Here is a 21,995-nt window from a genome sequence, read left to right on the forward strand (position 1 = left end):
TACCAACAGTGGAGAGGAAAGTCATGCTGGATAAGACATTCCGAGTGGGGAGATTCAGGCAGCTGCAGTCAAAATGTAACTTTTGCAAGCTCTCCTTGAAAATATATGGGCAAAGCTGGGCAGCAGTTCAGAGCTGATAACAAATATGGTTAATTCCACCTCAATATAAAGCACTATTTCAACAACACAACTGACAAAATACAAGATGCAAAAATAAATAATTTGGACAATTTTGATTAATGTGTCCAATTCATACACATAAGAGACTAGACCTTTGGCTTACACTTGGTTTGTGCCTTGGAAACTGGAGGCCATGTCTTGGATTTTACATGGATTGTCAGGGTGGGTAAGTAAAAAGCCTGTGCTTTGTTTGGAGACTCAATGATACCAGGGTGCATCCAGTGCTTTGAAGGTATTTGGCCCATGGAAAACAAAGACGTGATCTATGCTGAATCAGACTGGAAACCTATCTAATCCAGCATTCCATTTGCACTGTGCTCAGCTATTTACTTATGGGAGGCCCAGTGGCAGAACAAAGATCATGTCTTTGTTCAGCTGTGTTCCTCATTTCACATTCCACAGACAGTGACAGAGCAGAAATGGGAACTGTTAGCTTGTGAACTATAATTCCCAGAATGCCATACCCAATATGTGGAATTCTTGGAACTGTACTTGAAAAATCAAATATTTCTCATCTCTCTGATGCTGGAGGGCTCTTGAGGAGAGATTCTGCACCTCCAATAAGTTCTTCACCATACTAATCATAGAATCATAGCAAAGTGAAGTTGGAAGGGGCCTACAAGGCCATCAAGTCTAACCCCCTGCTCAGTGCAGGAATACAATCAAAGCATGTCTGCCAGGTGATTATCTTAAGTTTTTCTTGAATGCCTTCAGTGTTGGAACACTCACCAACTCCTGAGGTAATTGGTTCCATTGTCATACTGCTCTAACAATTACATTTTTCCTGATATTCAGCCTAAATCTGGCTTACTCTAACTTGAACCCACTGTTGTGTGTCCTGCACTCTGGAATGATCAAGAACAGATCTTGCTCCTCCTCTGTATGACAGTCTTTCAAATATTTGAAAAGTGCTATCATATCACCTTTCAATTTTCTTTTCTCAAGGCTAAACATGTCCAATTCTTTCAGCCTTTCCTCATTCGATTGCTTTTGGCCCAGTGCTCCATCCTATCAAGGTCATTTTGACTTTTGTTTCTGTCTTCTAGGGTTTTAGCTATTCCACCCAATTTAATATCATCTGCAAATTTGGCAAGCCTTCCCTGCACTCCCTCATCCAAGTCATTAATAAAAAATATTGAAGAGCACCGGGCCCAGGACTGAGTCCTGTTACCTCCTCCCAGTTAGAGAAGGACCCCTTGATCATCAGCAAGGTTGAAGAGTGGCTCGCAGATCATGATCTGCACAGCCACTTGTAGCATCTGTGATGGATTGCTGAGCGGACCATCCTGCCCCATGGGGCTGGACCCTCGTTATCGCCACCTGTGCAGGGATATTCATATACGAATACCCCCATCTCTATTCTGGATAACTGAAATATCCCATCACTACTACGCTGCATGTCTCTGAAACTGCTACAATTTGTTTTTCAAAAGTTTCATTTGCTTCCTCTCTTCGATTGGGCGGTCACTAGTAGACTCCAGCTACCAGATGCGCTTGATGGGACATCCACTCTCCTCCTCCTGTATTTCTGTGCAGGAATGTGTATTTTTGACATATACTGCAACTCCACCTCCCTTTTTATTCTCTCTGTTCTTTTTGATCAGTTTATATCCTTCAATTGCTGTATTGACATGGGAGTCATCCCACCAAGTTTTGGTTATTCCTATCAAGTCATACTTACCTTCCCGAGTTAAAATTTCCAGTTCTTCTTGTTTGTTTCCTATGCTGCTGTGTGTGTGTGTGTGTGTGTGTGTGTGTGTGTAACAGTTACTAATAAAATATATCAATATATCATCAAAAACTCTTATGATGTCTGCATTTTTACCCAAGCAATGCTCTCCTTAGATTGTTCTCTCCCTTTTCTACACAAACCATCAATACTAACTAGTATGGATGAGCAACTGAGAATATGACACCTGGCAACAAAAGGTCATGGCAGGCCATTCTGAAGGGCAAGGGTGAGGCACAGATGAATTAGCCCTCAGCAGTCCCCATAAAAGCCAAATCTTGTGTTGTTCAGAGTTTGAAAAAGTGCCTTTTTCAGATTAGAATTCACAGAAATCCCTCAGCCTGCCCTTGGTGACTGGAGGATTCTGGGAATTGTAACATAGAAAAGAACTTTCCCATGCTTGGTAGCTGCTGTAAGCTTATTGTACATGACTGTTACTTTAAAGCGATGCCTTCTCGCTGATTTCTGAGAACACTCCATAGCTACAGTTTCTACCTATAAAGCTCTAAAGCAGTGGTGTCGAACTGTGGCCCTCCAGATGTTCTTGGACTTCAACTCCCAGAAGCCTTCACCACCACCTCTGCTGGCCAGGATTTCTGGGAGTTGAAGGCCAAGAACATCTGGAGGGCCACAGTTCAACCCCACTGCTCTAAAGGGTACAGAACTGGGATAACTGAAGGCCTACCTTCTTCCATATGATCCTTTCTCTCTAGCAGATCCAATATGAGGAGGCTCTGCATTTCACCTCAGAAGAACAGAGTGTGGTATTTGTTTAATTCTTTTAATATTTGTATATACTTCCTGGTTTTAGCTTTCAAATAACGTCTTTTAATGATGTAAGCCACCTTGGGTCTTCTTTTTAAGGAGAAAGGTGGCATGCAAACATTTTAAATAAATAAATAAATACATAAATCATGATTCCCCGACTCCCACCCTAGGCTGAACAAATCTCTTCCTCAACTATAACAGAAATCTAACTCTATTTTAGACTGTTAAGAACTCACCTGGTTTTTTGTTTTGTTGTAAAATTCTCCCTAGCTTTAAAGAAAATTTCTCTGCTCCCTTACCCATTATGCTGTGGCATCTCCACCGGCTTTTACTGATTTTTTTTGTGGTTTCAAGTGTGTCCACTTTGGTGGGCGTAGGTGGGTCTTGTTTAGGATTCACACACATGCACACACAAACAACAAAAACCAAAACCAAACAAGCCAATCCTACCTGTCTCGTTCAGCAAACCTTTCCAGATTTTTTAACCTTTGTTTCTGGTGCATGTTGGCATGAAGAGGTAGTGGGTTGCAGTCCAATATGGTCAGGAGTGCAGTGAGTCGCTTGATGCAATCTATACTGTTCGCAAAAACCATGGTTCTGCCCGGGTATTGTAGTAGGAAGTAGTAGAGGTAATAGTCTTTCTCATCTGTGTCACAGTGGATTCTGGTCTCGGTGAGAGTTTCCACGGTGGCTTCTTTTCTTGTCAAGTCTATCACTTTCGGTTTGCCCTTGATGCCCACTTTTTGCATCAGTGTGTCCAGCTTGGTCTTTTTGTCTAACCTGACAGCATTTTTCTTCTGGAGAACTCTAGCTGGAACTTGATGGATCAAAGTCAGTGTGGCAGAGAAGACAAATGTCTGACGCTTGGGGTTATACTGTGAATCGCTTAACATTTCCAGCAGCTGGGAGAGTTCTGCAAAATGTCCTTTCTCCACCATTCGGTCTGCTTCATCGATCACCAGGCACCTGTTGGACACAAGGAAGAGCCCACCTGAGACATTTTATTCAAATAATGTGGAAAATGTGATATACTTCAAAAGAACATTTACTGCTACACCACGCAAAAACTAGGCCTATGATCTGACCCAACAAGGCTATTATCTTTTTCAAAAATAAAAATAAAACCTATTACAGTGGTGCCCCGTATAGCGAGGTTAATCCGTTCCGGATTAACCTTCGCTATACGAAAACATCGCTGTGCGGGTACGAAAAGCCTATTGGAACGCATTAAACTTAGTTTAATGCGTTCCAATAAGTGTCCAAACTTACCCCTCCAGCGATGTTTTCGCGCCCGGCGGCCATTTCGGACCCGCCGAACAGCTGATCGGCAGCTCCAAAATGGCCGCCGCATGACCCGAAATGGCCCCTATCAGTGTTTTCGCGCCCTCCCCTTGCTTACGGAGGTCGCGAAAACGCTGCGGGGGGGCCATTTCGGGTCATGCGGCGGCCATTTTGGAGCTCCCGATCAGCTGTTCGGCGGGTCCGAAATGGCCGCCGGACGCCCCAATCGTCGCAAAGCGAGTGCGGCGATTGGCGCAGATCCGTATAGCGATCCCCAAAAAGGGATCGCTATACGGATTCTTCGTTAAACGGTGCGCTCGTTAAGCGAGGCACCACTGTATATAAAATGGATGTACTCATGTCTTTCTAAAAGACCCTAGCTAAAATCTTATTTCTGGAATGCCATCATCAGCACAATTTTTTTAATTGAACATTTGGAACTGTGCAGAAGCCCCTAAGACTCCCATGCAATCCCTTTCATTGCCGGGAAGACACGGGAACAGCCCTACGCCAGCAAGGCGCAAAGAATCAGCCAGATAGATGGCATCATTGGTGATGTCACTGCAAATTGGAAAGTGTACATACTCATCATGCAGTCCACAGAGCCAGCCCCTCCCATAAGGAGAGTCGAAATATGCAAGCTGCTGGATTAGTGCATATTAACTCTTGAGAAGCAGGGTTTTTTTTTGTAAAAGTAATGGCTTATGATTATCTTTACATGAACCAGCGATCCCAAATATGATGCATTACAACAGAGATAGCTGGTAATAATAAACTGTTCTCAGAAAAATCATTTTCTCTCTTGGCTACTCTGAAGATTCCAGCTAAGCTTAGAGGAAACAAGTGAAGTCAAATCCCTGGTATTCAGAAAGTCCCATGACTTTGACCCTATGAGATCTGGTTCAACTTCACAGCTCATCACTATTCCCTCGATGTTTTCTTTGAAATGTGGGATGAGCTAGGAAGAGGCGGGCAGAAAGATCAAGTCAGTATAAGTAGTGAAATAGTTGCAACCCCCCCACCACAAAACCTAAACCCTCAGGGTACACATTAACACTGCACTACTGAAGGTTTCTTTGTCAAGAATATAACTGACAGTATTTTCTGTGTTTAAGTTCCCTCTTGACCTTACTATCTCCAATCCCAGTACCACTAACAGCATCCTGGAAACATCTAATAAATCTGATTTCAGAAGGAAAGCAGGGTTCAGCCTGCTAAGTACCTGAATGAAAAAGCAACAGTGAATACAAAGGAAGTCTGGATAGGGAAGACAGACTACAGTACTATCTTATGTCAGTATAAGCCCCCTTCCCATGTTTCATTGGTAGCCATGCACACCATACACAGGACTGAAATTGTGGATATCACCTCAGAAATTTGATAAAATGGCCAACTGCCCACAAAGTTTCAAGCTATAGTTTTTTAAGACACCGCAGGACTTTTAACTAGTCTTGTTAAGATGCAATATCACAGTTCTTTGAGAATGACAAAAGAGCAGACCGCTTTAAAAAAGCCCTCATACCTGAGCTGCCGTAGGTTTGAAAGGTGAGGATGCTTCTCTTGAATTAGCTCCCACAGGCGCCCTGGGGTTGCAATGATAATTTCCGGCTTTCTTTTCAAGATCCGCTGCTGCTTCTGAGGCGCCATCCCGCCAACGAGAATGGCTGTTTTAATGCCTGAATGCACAAGTTGACGAGACATTAAAGGGTCAGAATCACTGGCTAGAATCCTGTTGGATTATGCCTAGCGACAGGATCAACCGAGCAAGAGATGGGAAGTATTCTGCCTGATGTACATCACATACCTGGTCATCCTCTGGTTGTGTCATCAACAACTAGCAAAAACTGAAACAAACCTGCTTATAACTGTCCTTATGCATATAGCAATTTGCAAAAAGGATACTGTCCGCTATTTTAACATCATCTACCAAAGCAGATTATGTCTACCACAAAATGACCTGCTTCACTACATGCACAAATAAACAGCGCCTGTGTGTTTGCAGTGACTGGATTGCTGGACTGGGAACTATTAGATCCAAGTTCAAGTCCCCACTGAGTCATGAAATTTACTGGCTGATCCTGGGTCAAATATTCTATTTCTCAGCCTGGTCTGAGGGTTGTTGAGAAGATAGGATGCAGGAGAAAAGTATGTCACAGTCATAGAACAACCTGAATGAAAGACAGGACAGCAATGTAACCAATAAAATGAAGCAAATTCAATAGGAATAGGTTCAATAAATGCCACTTTTCCCCCATTTATTATTTTACTCATATTTATTTGTGTGCCTGAAGAGAGACTACAGCTTACTACCACAAGTGCATGCTTTATATCTAGAAGGTCAGAAGTGGAATCCCTAGCATCTCCAATTAAAGATACAGTGGTGCCTCGCATAGCGACGATACTCTGTGCAGGAAAAATCGATGCAAAGCGATTTTGTCGCGATGCGATTTTTAAAAGCCCATAGGAATGCATTGAAACCCCTTCAATGCATTCCTATGGGCTTCAGACTCACCTTAAAGCGAAAATCCTCCATATGGCGGCAATATTTGCTGCCCAGTATGTGAGGAATCCATCCCAGAAAACAGCGGGCGGCCATTTTTTAACCCGGTGGCCATTATGGAACCGCCGATCAGCTGTTGGGAAATCATCGCTATGTGATGATCGGTAAGCGAAACAGCGAACCGATCATCGCAAAGTGATTTTTTTCCCATAGGGAACATCGCAATGCGATCACTTTTGCAATCACAAATTCTTCATCGCTATGCGATTTCTTCGTTAAACGGGGCGCCCGTTAAGTGAGGCACCACTGTATAAAATAGATGGAAAAATAGGTGATCTGAAAGACTGCCTGGCTGGGATCTTGAGCAGCAATAATTAATTGCAGAAAACAAAACTGGGCTAGAAGGACAAATCACCTCATTTGTATAATGCACTTTCTTTGTTCCTTAGTCATACAGACAGGATGAGATAAACTACAATTCTAAAAGCAACAAGGAACATTTGTTGCATTTGCTGTTATGTGCTGTCAAGTCACTGCCTGTGTATGGTGACCCTAACTGGTTTTTTGAGGCATGTGATATTTCCAAGGAGTGGTTTGCCACTGCTATCACCCCAGTGAACTTCCATGACTGGGCAAGGATGTGAACTCGGGTCTCCCGAGTCCTTGTGCAACATTCTCTCCACAGACTACACCATCCTGGCTCACATTCTAATTCATGTTTACGGTACAAAGAATAGGAAGGGGAAAAAAGAGCAAAGAAGTGAGGAAACATTCATATAATGAGATCTAGAAACTTTTTTTAAAAAATAAAGCAAGCTGATAATCCTCGCTCAAAGCTGGAGCTTCACTCAAAAGTACATTTTGCGATTTTTTTTTCCAAATAGAGGGAAACTGCAGGGTACTTTTTTTCCTACAAAACAGGAGGAGCCTTTATAGGGAGAGAGCAACACAGCAAGTGATGGGAGCTTGCCAGTTTTACGGAGCTAAGGCACAAAGAAACAGCAATAAGGAACGTACGTGTGAACTTGGTAACAGCATCAATGTGATGCTTTACTTGGACAGCCAGTTCCCTTGTAGGAGTCAAGACCAATCCCAGAAGAGGATTGCTTGTGCCTGGGACAGCATCAAGTCCTGGAGGTCCTGAACCCATTTCTGACACACAGTCTGTTGCCCAAGACTGATCATCGTCATCAGTATCACCACCGTCATCAGTAGTAGCAGCAGCAGCTTCAGCACCATCTGGGTTGAGGCTCGCCATTTCCTCAGCTGTTTCCTGCTCTGGCATCTTGTCTCCACTGTCATTTCCACTGGACCATCCTTTTGATTTGTACCACTGAAGAATGGAATGGATCATTGGAATGGCAAACGCTAACGTCTTTCCGCTTCCTAAGCAACAACAACACATACAATGAAAGATTTAATTTTTTAAAAAGGAAACTATCTTATGCTGCATCAATCTGTTAATCCCACCTCCGGCCAAGGACTGTACTGCTCTTACTGGCCACGGCTCCCCAATAGAGCTCAAGCAAGGGCTGAGTTTGGGAAAGTTCCTTTTTTTGGATTACAACTCTCAGTATTTTGATAGCCAGCAACATCAATGGTGGCTGGGGTAGAATCCAAAAGAATAACATTTCCAGTCTCTGGTGAGAACAATAGAAAAGAAGGGTTCCAACTGTGCAAATAGTTTCTATGACACTGCACAGACAGCTGCACCTCAACTTATTCAGAGTGACAAGGGTAAAAAATACTGCTGGCAGGGTGGATAAAAATCAATTTTTTTTTTTAAAAAATCAAACTGGTTTAAATGACAATTCATTCATTCATTCATTCATTCATTCATTTATACCCCGCCTATCTAGACTACCAGACCACTCTAGGCAGCTTGGTTGAAAGAAAAAAAATTATTTTTCTATTTATGTCATCCAAAATCCATTTTTATCTAAATTGTAATTTAAATCAAATCCATCCTGACTGGCAGATTTACCACCACTGTGTCTGCTTCTTCACTACACAAAAACTGAAGCTACCTAGCCATCTATTTTATTTATAACACTGTTTCCTGAACTGGGACTCAGTGTGGCTCAAAACAAGATGAAAAGTGGAAAGTTTAAAAACAAAAACAAAACAAGCATTTGAGGCATACCTTTTACCACTGAAACAGCACCTCTCAATTTTTGTTTTAATTCAGTTTGAAGAAAGCCAACAGAAGTAATAGTTGGTTGCAAAAGCAGGAACACTATTCAATTCTTCAAAAAAACCCCTCTGGTTTATGAATGTGGGATATTGTGCTTATGTACCCACAATTCAAAATGGCGGTAAATTGACCAATATTGCTGCACAGTATCATGCCTGCACTGTCAGCAGGAAAAAGGATGCCAAGCTTTACATAGCAGAGGGAGCATGAATGTTGACAATAGCAACTGTCAAGATGGACCACTATGGAGGTACCTCGGTTTACAAACACCTCAGTTAACGTAATTTTTAGTGTACAAAGCAAAATCATTTCTTTTCAGTTTTTTTTCGGCGTACGAAGAAAGTTTCCCCATAATGCATTGTGCCTGGAGGTTTGTAGCGCTGCTCCTGTTCCCATGGCAATCCACATTTCGGTTTACGAATTTTCCGCATTATGTAACATCCTGCAGAATGCTTTAAATTCGTAAACCAAGGTACGCCTCTACAGGGTACCCTCTTATGTTCCCTACCATTCACGAAGTGACACCATGCAAGGGAAAAATCCCAGAAGCTGTATCCTTTTTTCATCAGTTAACCACTTCTCACCCAAACACAAAGTGATGATAAGGACTTCCCCCCCCAACAATCATGAAAGGTAGCAAACAGAAGAAGATATCATGTAGCCCATTTTGCCTGCTGCCATTGATGCTATGGGGTGATCTAAGCAGCACGCTTTGCTTTACTTTGTAGGAATGCTTCCAGAACTTACTGGAAGATTTATAAGAATAACAGTTGTCACAGCAACACCCTCTCCACCAAAACAAGAAGAATTTGGAGCATTTGAGAGCAAAGAGGAAAGTGGGAATGCAATGGCCCCAATGACAAAGCCCACGATACCTACACTGGATCATTCAGATAAGCATGCAGGGATTAATTCAAGCTACTGTACTTATGAATTCAACAGTGTGGATCAATATGGTGAAATTAACTCTTATTTATGTGAAGATTCTAATTAAAAGACTTCACTGATAAGGAGAGAGCTGTGCTAGAGGAAATATAATCCCAACTGGAAATTAGTGGAGATATGAAACATTGCTTTTTTTGGACTGCTACGACAGTGTCTGCGAAGCAACCAACATGAACCTGACACAATTCCGGGAGGCAGTAGAAGACAGGAGGGCCTGGCGTGCTCTGGTCCATGGGGTCACGAAGAGTCGGACACGACTAAACGACTAAACACACACACTCCCAGAATCCCATAGTCAATATGGCCACTATGGGATTCTAAGAATTGTAGTTCAAAAACAAATACACACATTTCCCCCTCTTCATAAATTATTATGGGAGAATAAGAATGAAGTCAGAATAAAGTAAGTCTAGGACAGATGCAGTTGGTGTCATAAATCTTGCCTGTAAAAACAATCAATCAAACCAAAAACAATGTAAAATACAGCACTAGAAGATTCTAAAGACAAAATCAGAAAACCTTGGTCTTTAACATTTTCCAGATACTAAAATACTCCAGTATTTGCTATACGTACAAGAAGCATCTGTTACCTAGTTGGCACCCAAGTATTTGAACAGTTAATATTTAGAAATATTTTAGTCACTGACATGTAATTACATTCAATATTGACAGCATTTAAATGTTGGTATTTTATAATATTTGACTGTATATAAAGCAAAGTGTGCTGCTTATATACCACCTCATAGTGCTTCAAGCACTCTCTGGGTGGTTTACAAGTTAATTGTGCAGGCTACACATCGATTTTTGTTTTAAATTCACTGATTTTTATCCACCTTGCAATGATTTAAATCCAAAGCTACCCTGGTTTCACCCTTTTCTTAAATAATCTTGGCAAAGGATGAATGGCACTTAATTTTATTTTACCAACAGCTAGGAATACAGCATAAACTTACTTGCATGCTGATGTCAGGATTGCATGTTTTTATCCATTAATAAATAAACTAAAAATCCAAATTCTGTGGTGAGGTAATCCCTAGAATTTCCTTAAACAGCAACTGGCAATTGGATAAAATCAGGCAATAAATTGCTTCCGTCCCATTCCACTACCAATTCATTTTGCTTCTGCTGCGGGTGGATGCAAGAGTGGGTGGATGCAGCAGAAACTAAGAAGCTTGTTGTAATCCTCTGCACTGAAGACCTACCTAACCCTCTTCAATTTCATCACGCCCTGTCCAAGCATTTTCAAATTCCTTTCGGCATAGAAATGGATCCATTTTTACAAAAAGAAAAATGGAAAGCTAATATTCCAGACTTTTATGGCATGCTTGAGGATGCATGGAATACACAAATACTGATGTGTAAAGAGACAGCACACGGAGAATGTCCTTGTAAAACAGAAGCCTACCTGTTTCTGCAGCCCCAAGGATATCCATGCCATCTCGAATGGCAGAAGGCAGAGCAAGAGCCTGAATCGGAGTCGGTGCGCTGAATCCCAATTGACTCAGGGCCTGAAGGACAGGCTTAGGAACAAAAAGGCCTTTCCATGAGGAAACATCTACTTTCTCATTCAAAGATGTGGACAAAACTCCTGCCGTCCAGTTTTTTGCCTTTCTGGAAGACTGAACTGGTTCAGGGATGTCTTGGGAAGGGTGTTTCTTCTTCTTTTGCTCCTTCTTCCTCTTTTTCTTTAGCTGCTTCCTTCCCAGGCCCAAAGTGTCTACTGTGACATTCTGATCTTGCTCACAGCTAACAGGAGCTTCTTTGCCCATGTCCTCTGGGTCTATTTCGTTTCCCTCCCCTTGAAGTTCATCCTTCGGCTTTGCCTCCTCTCCCAGATTCTTCTCTTTCTTTCTCTTCTTTCGGGGAACGGTCCCACGTTCTTCCTCAGGTTCCTCTTCTTTATCCCTGTAATCAGATTTCCTCTTCTTGTCTTTCTCTTCTCCAGTCTTCAAGGAAGACACCAATTTATAATCAGTAAGTTCCTCAAAACATACCAAGCCTCCAAGCTGCTCATCGGCGAAGAGGTTCGGGTCAACCTCTACAGGTTTCCATTTCCCTGTTACTCTGATGCCTTTTTGTTTAAACGTAGATGGCCTCTTGAACTTGTTTCCTCGCTTGAGCTTCATGATTGACCTTTAAAGAAATTTCCTTGCAAACAACGAAATCACTGCAAAGAAAGAGATCAATTTATAACCTTGACTAGACAAGTGAACCTGGCTTGGCTTCAAAACACTGGCTGAAGTCTTGTTGCTTTTAGTGCAGTAAATGGCTGTAAATATTAAATATTTTAACTACCAGCGAGAATGAATCTTTACATACAGTGGGGTCTCGACTTAAGAACTTAATCCGTATTGGAAGGTGGTTCTCAAGTCGAAAAGTTCTTAAGTCGAATCTGCATTTCCCATAGGAATGCATTGAAAACCATTTAATCCGTATCTGCTCTTTTCTGTCCATAGAAACTAATGGGAAGCTGTTATTCTGCCTTCTGCCACTAGAGGGGGATATATTTTCTTTCTTTTTCCCCCTTAGGTTCAGGGAAGACAGGGAACACTAAAGGCAACACTTTAGAACTCTTTTTTTTTAAACGAAGCCAATTTTAAATAATGTTTTAAAGCATGTTGTGCTGATTTTTTCAGCACAAAGGCACTCAGGCAGGCTTTTTAGGTGCTGAGCAAGCCTGCTCAGAGCCAGCCGATCAGCTGTTAGGCGGGGAGAGGAGTGGGGAAAACCACAAAATGGCTGCCAGGCTCTTTCTGGGTGTCGGCTTTTAGCTCTTTCCTGCTCTTTTTCCTGTGGTTTGGGGGCTACCAAGGCCTGGTAAGTGACTTTATTTAACAGTACAGTATTTATTTTTAAGTTTCTGACCCTTTCCCCCCCTCCAGAAGCCTCTAAGGGGAGGGAGGGGGGACTTTTTTCCTGTTCGTAACTCGAGGGAAGTTCACATGTCGAGTCCTTACTTTCCCTATAGGGCAGGTTCGTAACTCGAATTGTTCGCAAGTCGGGTCGTTCGTAAGTCGAGACCCCACTGTATGAGAATCATGATTTAAATCAAGTCTTACTGACTAGTTATTTAAATCCACTTGATTTAAATCAAATTCACCATGCTTGGAGGACTGAACCATAAAACAAACAACAATAATGGGAATTGTGGTTTAAGAGAATACAGGGCCACAGGTCCCCTTACTTACATATTTATGACCTCACTGATTCCTAAATGATGGTTGTAAAATGAGCTGCCATAAGCCAAACCTTACAGGAAACGTAACAGCTGAAAGAAAAAGAAAAGAAAAAGTGATGGCAGATTTAACTCGCAGTACATCACTTTTCCTCTTCTTAGACACCATGAAAGGCAAAAAAAGCCTACGCAGTTGCAGACTGAGCCAGCTGAAGTGCCGCCAATCAACATGTTCTCTCAACACTGCCAATCAACTCAGCATTGGTCCTAGTCTTCAAGTGGTTATAGGTATATGTTCTGGATATTACAGGGGACACTGTCCACAATTAGGTGGTTTGAAAAGCATAGGCAAATCACACATCAAGGGGTCAAAGTCGAGGGGGGTCTACTGTAACTCTAAAGCTATTGCTTCAAAAATTCTGTGAAGATTAGAATGTTTTACTTGGAAATGAACCAAAGTGCATCATTTACCATTCAATTTTTTACTGGCATTAATAATTTTAAATTTTTTGTTTGCCACCTTTAATACAAAAAATTATTATTTTATTTATTTATTTGTTACATTTTTACCCCACCCATTTAGATTCAAGAATCTACTCTGGACGGCTTACAAAATATAAAGATAAAGACAGCATTCAAATAACATTCTTAAGAACAATAAAAATTACTAAAGAAAACAGGAAAAAGATGGGAAAAGGAAACTGTGTAATGGAGGAAAATTAAAGGAGGACAACAAAATAAAAATGATCTCGCTGAATTCAACAGAAATGAAAAAAGGAGTAGAATCATAACATTAAGTGCAGCACAAGGGAGTACATATATATGTATGTATGTGTATATGTGGACACACACTCTTGTGCTGCACTTAATACTATTATCACATATGTTATATATTACAAATGAAATACTGTAGCAATCTTTTCTTACTCCTGGGGAAAAAGTACTGGTGGCAGAGGTAACAGACGGCAGGCCAAAGATATGGGGACAGCATTTCTTCTGTCTTTGGTAGTTCTTCCCTGTATGTTGAGCTTTTTTATATTTTAAAAACAGAGGTATTAAGACTTTATATTGATAATCTCTTTTTTATAATCATTCACATGAGCAACTCATATTGTTATATGCATCGATACGCCCTTGCTTGTATTCTCTTCCTGGTTTTGGAACATTTGGTTCCACACATTTTTCTGAAGAGCATTCTCACTAAATTTGATATTAATTCCATTTTTTAAAACTTTCAGACAGGAAGAACATACAACTTATGTTGTAACTGGCAGCTGCTACACTGGGATCCATGGGCTTGAAAGATTGTGATAAACATGGAACAGCAGTTAAAAATCAATATACAAAAGAAATACAATTTAAAATTTTACTTTTCAGTAAGAAAACATGAAAGGAAGGAATTGAATTTGGCTCTTTACTAAAGAAATAAAAACAGAATTAGGAATTTGATTGATCAAAAAATAGCCTGCGTATTCCTCATGTATTAAAGTTATGAGAACAGATGATGCTGATCAACAGATTTGATGCCTGAAATCAGAGGGAACATTGCCTGAATTCATAACAGACAGCAGTGCTTCTTGCCTTGACTACGGTGCTAGGTCTGGCCCTGATCACTGCACTTGTACTCATGTGTTGCTGGTGGACATCCCTCAGGTCGCAGAATATTGGAACTAGTAAAGGTTCCTCTTGACATTTAGTCCAGTCATGTCCGACTCTAGGGGGCGGTGCTCATCCCCATTTCGAAGCCACAGAGCCAGCATTTCTCCAAAGACAGTTTCTGTGGTCACTTGGTCAGCGCGACTAGACATGGACCACCATGACCTTCCCACTGTGGTGGTACCTATTTATCTACTCACATTTACATGCTACAGCATAACAAAATGATTAAAGTGACAACTACTGCACTACCAGTGTGGTGCAGCGGTTGCGTTGTTGGGATTAGAACTCAGGAGATCATAGTTTAACTCTCCATTGGGCCCATGAAACTCGACGGCCAAAATTCTATTTACGTCATTCAGGAATGTAGTGTCCATGGCATAACATTGGGAGGCAAACTGCTGCAAGTTAGAGTCAACACAAACATTATCTGTTGCAGGCTGAGTGCAGTTTAGTGCGCAACTAAAAATATCTATCCCGACTTTGCAACCTATAACGATTTGTCTCCCAAAGTGCAAAATGACAAGAGGATTCTGGCCACTGAGCAACCTTTGGCCTATCTCAATATCTCACCTTGACCTACTTCAGAGTGCTGACATAAAGATATATTACCTTGAGGCAGGACACAAATGTAGTAAGTAATAAATAAATCTAATTTTTATTTCTAATTGGAATCATCATCAACATGCTGTACTAAGTAGATTCTGACTTATGGTGACCTTTCCAGATAGAGAATAATCAGAAATGGTTCACCAAGGCCCTACAGGCTGGATCTACTTGCAGGAGGCACAGTGGGGAATCGAAATCCCAATCCCTGGCTCTGTAGCCAGATATCTAAATGACTGTTATCCAGCTAGCTCCCAACTGAAGAGTCTTACTGAATCAATGGAATCTACATAACTGTTGACTAAACTTGTTCGCACTGATGCAATGGGTCTACTTTAGGTTGGACAAAAGAATTGACTTAGGCCTCCATTTCCATAAACTCTTGGAATATTTATCTACCAGGTCAACCATAATCCAAAATTACAAATTTGGAGAAATCAGGGTTACATTATGACACCGTATCCAATGTTTAGCAATAAGACCTGTATGTTTCCCCTTCAAAGTGTATCTATTTTTAAACAGCTGTACAACAAGCTGTAATTCAACAGTGTATCTTGCCTAACTACAAAGTCGGGGGGGGGGCTGCCCTGTCAAATTTGTGTCAATAATTTGTTAAGTGTGACTAACTCAAAAAACAAACAAGGAACAAATAATCCCAAAATGCCAAAATCGAGTTCCTCCACAAGATGAAAAAAATTATAAGAAGCAATTATAAGATCAAAGCATAAAAGTATCAGGGGAGAAACTAACTATTTTAAAAACAGGGAGGAAGATAAGAGGCACCTTTTAAATCTCAGCTAATCAAGAATCACCAGTCAGGACAGTGAACAAAAACAAACTGCATAACAATCATCCCCAGGAGAAGCTGTATGCAATAACTGCATTAAAATAGTTGAGTCGACCAAATATGGAACCACTACACGTGTATGTCAGGCCCATCCTACTCCAAATCTGCTCAGGAATCTTACTGATTTCAATTACTTCCAGTTAATGAGAGAAGCCCTAAATTCAGATTCTCCCTCTGCCATGAAGCTCACTGAGATGACCCTTTTAATCCTACCTTTAAAGGGTTGTTGTGAAGGCAAAATGGGATCACTCCTAAGCCTCAGCTCTCAGAAGAAAGGGCGGTACATAAACAGGAATTACAAAACACCATAAGCCTGAAATGTCCTTTAAAAACAAGAGACACTCCGCTCCACAAGGACAGAGCACGGAAAATGGAGCCGCTTACCAACTTCCTCGCCCTCCCTACTGCAGCACATTCACACTTCTCTCTACATTTGTTCAGGACACCACCAGCTTCCACGACACGATCAATCACAACCGAGACTTCCTTTGGAGTAATCCGGTAGACTCAACCGCGCCGCTTCCTGGAATCCCAACCACGTGGGAACACGACGGAGGCGGCCATATCTCATTACGTCAATACCAGGCGCCCGGAGGGTCAAAATGCTTCTCAACGCGCTTGGTTGCTTCATTTTACTTCTTAGTTTAAAGGATGGTTTAGGTACGGAAACTTTTTTTCCACATCCCTTCTATTCTTGGGTATGTGAGGCCTCTAAGGACACAAAGGGCTTAAATAAACGGGAGCACTTTTCGACCGATTTTTTTTACAACTCCCACAATTCCTTGCGATTAACCTTGGTAGGTGAGGCTCTTGGGAATTGTAGGCTAACAATCCCACGTTATGCCACCGTTTCTCTATCTTAGATGGAAACATGAAATGCAAGGGGGAGGAAAGTCTGAGAGGCATGGATTTTGCTTCTTTTTTTGTCTCCCGTTTGTTCTTTCGTTTCTGTTATCCGATTGTAAGCTATTGGTGTGAGTGGGTTAAGTTTTATGGCAATCTTGCTTAATTTATAGGAATTGTTAGGAGGAAAATAGAAATATTTTATTTATTTATTTATTTATTTATTTATTTATTTATTTATTTATTTATTTATTTATTTATTTATTTATACCCCACCTATCTAGTCATTTCGACCACTCTAAATAATACATTGTTGTTGTTGATTTTATTTGAAAGAACATTTTTTACTTTCGTCTTACTATTTTTCTGTTATGGTATCCAATATTATTATTTTTTTAAGTAGCCCAGGTTTGGCACATTAGTAATTAATTAAAGCAATGCATATCCCCCAGAATTCCACAGATGAAAATAACAAGTAAATGTAGGTTTAATATTCATACAATCAATTTCTGCTTGAAGTGTTTAACCACTTCATCCTGCTGTCACACATTAATGAAGTATTTTCTCTGTCTTCTGAAAAGATCAGGAATGCCGACTCCTGTTGTTTTTGCCGAAAAGAAACTGGGATATAGATGAGCCAAGTTAATACTGGACTTTTTTTGGTTATTTATAAGGTACTTTTTCTTCGTGACCCCATGGACCAGAGCACGCCAGGCCCTCCTATCTTCCACTGCTTCCCGCAGTTGTGTCAATTTCATGTTGGTTGCTTCGCAGACACTGTCCAACCATCTCATCCTATGTCGTCCCCTTCTCCTCTTGCCTTTACTCTTTCCCAACATCAAGGTATTTTTCAAGGAGTCTTCTCTTCTCATGAGATGGCCAAAGTACTGGAGCCTCAGCTTCAGGATCTGTCCTTCCAGTGAGCACTCAGGGTTGATTTCCTTTAGAATTGATAGGTTTGTTCTCCTTGCAGTCCAGGGGACTCTCAAGAGCCTCCTCCAGCACCACAATTCAAAGGCATCAATTCTTCGGCGGTCAGCTTTCTTTATGGTCCAGCTCTCACTTCCATACATCACGACAGGAAAAACCATAGCTTTGACTATTCGGACTTTTGTTGGCAAGGTGATGTCTCTGCTTTTTAAGATGTTTTCGAGGTTTGTCATCGCTTTCCTCCCAAGAAGCAGGCGTCTTTTAATTTCGTGGCTGCTGTCTCCATCTGCAGTGATCATGGAGCCCAAGAAAGTAAAATCTGTCACTGCCTCCATATCTTCCCCTTCAATTTCCCAGGAGGTGATGGGACCAGTGGCCATGATCTTAGTTTTTTTGATGTTGAGTTTCAGGCCGTTTTTTACACTCTCCTCTTTCATCCTCATTACAAGGTTCTTTAATTCCTCCTCACTTTCTGCCATCAGAATTGTATCATCTGCATATTGGAGGTTGTTGATATTTCTTTCGGCAATCTTAGTTCCGGTTTGGGATTCCTCCAGTCCAGCCTTCCGCATGATGTATAAGTTAAATAAGCTGGGGGACAATATACAGCCTTGTCGTACTCCTTTCCCAATTTTGAACCAATCAGTTGTTCCATATCAAGTTCTAACTGTTGCTTTCTGTCCCACATATAGGTTTCTCAGGAGATAGACAAGGTGATCAGGCACTCCCATTTCTTTAAGGACTTGCCATAGTTTGCTGTGGTCCACACAGTCAAAGGCTTTTGCATAGTCAATGAAGCAGAAGTAAATGTTTTTCTGGAACTCTCTTGCTTTCTCTATAATCCAGCGCAGGTTAGCAATTTGGTCTCTAGTTCCTCTGCCCCTTCGGAATCCAGCGTGTACTTTTGGGAGTTCTTGGTCCACATACTGCTGAAGCCTACCTTGGAGGATTTTGAGCATAACCTTGCTAGCGTGTGAAATGAGTGGAATTGTACGGTAGTTGGAGCATTCTTTGGCACTGCCCTTCTTTGTGGTTGGGATGTAGACTGATCTTTTTCAGTCCTCTGGCCACTGCTGAGTTTTCCAAATTTGCTGGCATATTGTGTGTAGCACCTTAACAGTGTTATCTTTTAAGATTTTAAATAGTTCGACTGGAATGCCATCACCTCCACTGGCCTTGTTGTTAGCCATGCTTTCTAAGGCTTACTTGACTTCACTCTCCAGGATGTCTGGCTCAAGGTCAGAAACCATGCTATCTGGGTTGTCTGTGGCATCCAGATCTTTCTGGTATAATTCCTCTGTGTATTCTTGCCACCTCTTCTTAATGTCATCTTTTAAGATTTTAAATAGTTCCACTGGAATGTCATCACCAGGTGTACCAGCTGCCAAACAATGAACTGCAAACATAAAAGTACAACAATATAGTATTGCTTTTAATTTATTGAGATAGAAAACAACAACAGAGCACCAAAATATAATTTAGACAGAACAAAATAATTTCTAAATCCCAGATGGGCCATCAGATTAGCTTTGTAAAAATAACCCTGCATCCTACATTTTTGTGGGTTTTTTTTTTTTTGTAGACTGAATTCATTTTCTTTGCCATAACCGGTCTGATTTAGTTTTTGAAATACCTCATGAGTGTTGATCATTGTTATAATTCTCTGCACCACATCCCCCATCACCACCCTGAGAAATGCTGGAGGTGACTAGGGGCAACTCAGTTCATGCTAAAGAAGATGGATGTCTTTTCATGACGAATGTTCAAAGAAACCTGTGTTAACCTGTTTCAGCATGGATTATAAAAATAAAAAGTTACAGCACCTTAAAAACCAATTAATTTCCATAAACATAATGTCCATGGCATAACATAATACCGTATGTGAGCATTGAGAAATAACAATCCACTTCCCCAGAAAACACAGAGCATAATAGTAAGGCCCCAAATTTACAAACACAAGAGAACATAGTAGATGGAGGGGGACCATGTTAGATAAGAAAAAAGGGTGATACTAATAATGTTTCACTCTGGTAAGGATCAATCAAAGTAATGATTACACAGATAGCCTGTTATCAGCAATCAAGGTGTTTTTCAATAAATGTTAGTTATGTCATGGGGAAGGGTTAAAGTTATGCTCAAGTTTGAATTAATATTTTTATGTGTACACCGAGATCCTGTTGCTTAGTGTAGTAAGTTGCACTAGAGTAGGCCCATTTGATCAGTGAAGATTCATTGAGTCTCAACGTCTTTGTAAGTTCCATTGGTTCAAGTGGACCTAGTCTAGTTGTGATTTATTATATCGAAGTAAATTGCATAATTGAATCAATGGAACACACAGAGGACTTGACTTGCTAAATCTCTACTGATTCAATAGGGCTACTCTAGTGCAATACACTACATTATGCAAGAGGATTTCAGCCATAGCCTGCTAAGACAAGCCTGACTGGCCAGAGTCATTAATCCTACAATGGTTTAAAATGGTGTACATTGGGTGCACTTTAAACCACCGTAAAGCTTGTGCCATTCCATCCATTGGGGGTACATAGTTGTGGCCTGCATATGTGCACTACTAATACGTCAGAATTATGGGGAAAAATTAATTTTCATAAGAAATGGGCTGGTGTATTTTGGCCAGTCATTCCAACAAAAGTGGCTAACATAACCACACAATGCAAAAGCTTAGTACAGTACAGTATTGCATCCAGGGCTCCTGATCGGTCACTCCCCTATCAACCAGAATCTAAAGCATTTATAAATTGTTAGCCAGTTACGATAGGGGCGTGGTGGCGCTGTGGGCTAAACCGCAGAAGCCTGTGCTGCAGGGTCAGAAGACCAGCAGTCGTAAGATCGAATCCACGCAATGGAGTGAGTTCCCGTCGCTTTGTCCCAGCTCCCGCCAACCTAGCGGTTTGAAAGCATGTAAATGCGAGTAGATAAATAGGGACCACCTCGGTGGGAAGGTAACAGCATTCCGTGTCTAAGTTGCACTAGCCATGTGACCACGGAAGATTGTCTTCGGACAAAACGCTGGCTCTATGGCTTGGAAACGGGGATGAGTACCGCGCCCTAGAGTCGAACACGACTGAACAAAAATTGTCAAGGGGAACCTTTTCCTTTACCTATCTAGTTCCTGGTTTGTTTGACACCGACTACTGGAGAGTCCTGGTTCTGATGCAATGCTAAGGTTTTGCCTTCTGGTTATTTCTGCTTACTTGGGTTTATCACACTAGCAAAAGGCACCTGGTAGGAGTGACTGGGCAGAACGCCCTGGAGCACAGCTCAGGAACAAAAAGATAGGTTGCCCTGGAGCTCTGTCTTATTGTCATATGTAAATTTGGGGAAAATATGTTTCCTAAAAAGGAAAACAGGGAGGAAACATTTAAAAGATCCAGAGGCAAGGAATGGAGCTGGAGTACATCATCATAATATTTATTTCTTTTCCTATCTAATCCTTGTTCTTATTGCCATACACATGTATTGAAATATGGCATTTCTGAAAAGACTTTTTTAAAAAAAGCTTTTTAAAATTTTCAACTAATGAATGTGCACATACAATTTTAAAAAGCAGTTACCTTTTTAGAGGGGCGGATTTCTCAACTCACCGTTCGCCCATGACCAGGTGTTATTCATAGATTAGCAAGACATTAAAAAGTTACTTTTTGTATTAGAGCTCTCAGTTCTACTTGGAACATTTGGAGAATTGTAGCTTAAAAAGATAACTTGTCCAAGCTCTGGACTGTAGTGTTTCCCCCACAGAGTCCCTTTGCTAAGGAGAGACAGAAGGATTTCTAGAGTCAGCCCCTCTCGGAGTTGTTAAACAGTTAAAGCACAGATACCTGTGCTAGAAAAAGTTTGGGATTGAGCCATTGAGAAAGTACTCTTGACTAGCTGCTGTCAAGATAGAATAAGGTATAATTTGGGCTCCAGGGTCCAGAATACCCTAACGCTCACTCTCACAGACAATGCTGGCTAAAGTACTCTGGGAGAGGTAGTCCTAAAAAGTTACATTTCTCATTTCTGAGTTGCCGTTTTCTCCCAACACTTTTTGGGCAACTGGGAAATACCAGCGGGGGAGATGTGGAACCTGGGAGAAAATTACAGTTCTACGTCCTGGAAATTCTAGGTCTTGAATATTTGAGACCTATAATTTTAATTCTCTCCTAAATTCCACATCCCCCCCCCAGCCCAATGCTGGCATCTCCCATTTGCCCAAAAGCATTAAGGAGAAAGGTAGTGCATATCCGTATTGTCCATACAACGACTGGCAGGAACTCTCCATGGTTTAAGAGAAGAGAGGGTATTTCCCAATCTGTTTGAAGATTTTGGGACCCAACCTGTGAT

The 21,995-nt window shown here is 41.2% G+C and overlaps 1 protein-coding gene across 5 annotated transcripts in view; it reads right to left on the reverse strand.

Annotated features, from left to right (window-relative positions):
• Positions 1-16,594, reverse strand: part of DDX24 (DEAD-box helicase 24) — a 29,960-nt gene extending 13,366 nt beyond the window's left edge. Inside the window, exons 1-6 of one of the 5 annotated variants that reach the window (XM_072986608.2) lie at positions 16,266-16,449; positions 12,786-12,865; positions 11,003-11,764; positions 7,476-7,844; positions 5,481-5,634; positions 3,128-3,643 (exon numbers count right to left, since the gene is read on the reverse strand). In XM_072986608.2, coding sequence (XP_072842709.2) covers positions 3,128-3,643; positions 5,481-5,634; positions 7,476-7,844; positions 11,003-11,723 — 1,760 coding nt within the window. In that variant the 5' untranslated portion in view covers positions 11,724-11,764; positions 12,786-12,865; positions 16,266-16,449. Of the gene's footprint in view, positions 1-3,127; positions 3,644-5,480; positions 5,635-7,475; positions 7,845-11,002; positions 11,765-12,785; positions 12,866-16,094 lie in introns of all 5 variants that reach the window. The other 4 variants (XM_078383746.1, XM_020814422.3, XM_072986609.2 and 1 more) reach the window with 4 other exon arrangements.
• Positions 16,595-21,995: the final 5,401 nt, after the last annotated feature.

The sequence above is a fragment of the Pogona vitticeps genome, chromosome 1, assembly GCF_051106095.1.
Source record: "Pogona vitticeps strain Pit_001003342236 chromosome 1, PviZW2.1, whole genome shotgun sequence".
NCBI lineage: Eukaryota > Metazoa > Chordata > Lepidosauria > Squamata > Agamidae > Pogona > Pogona vitticeps.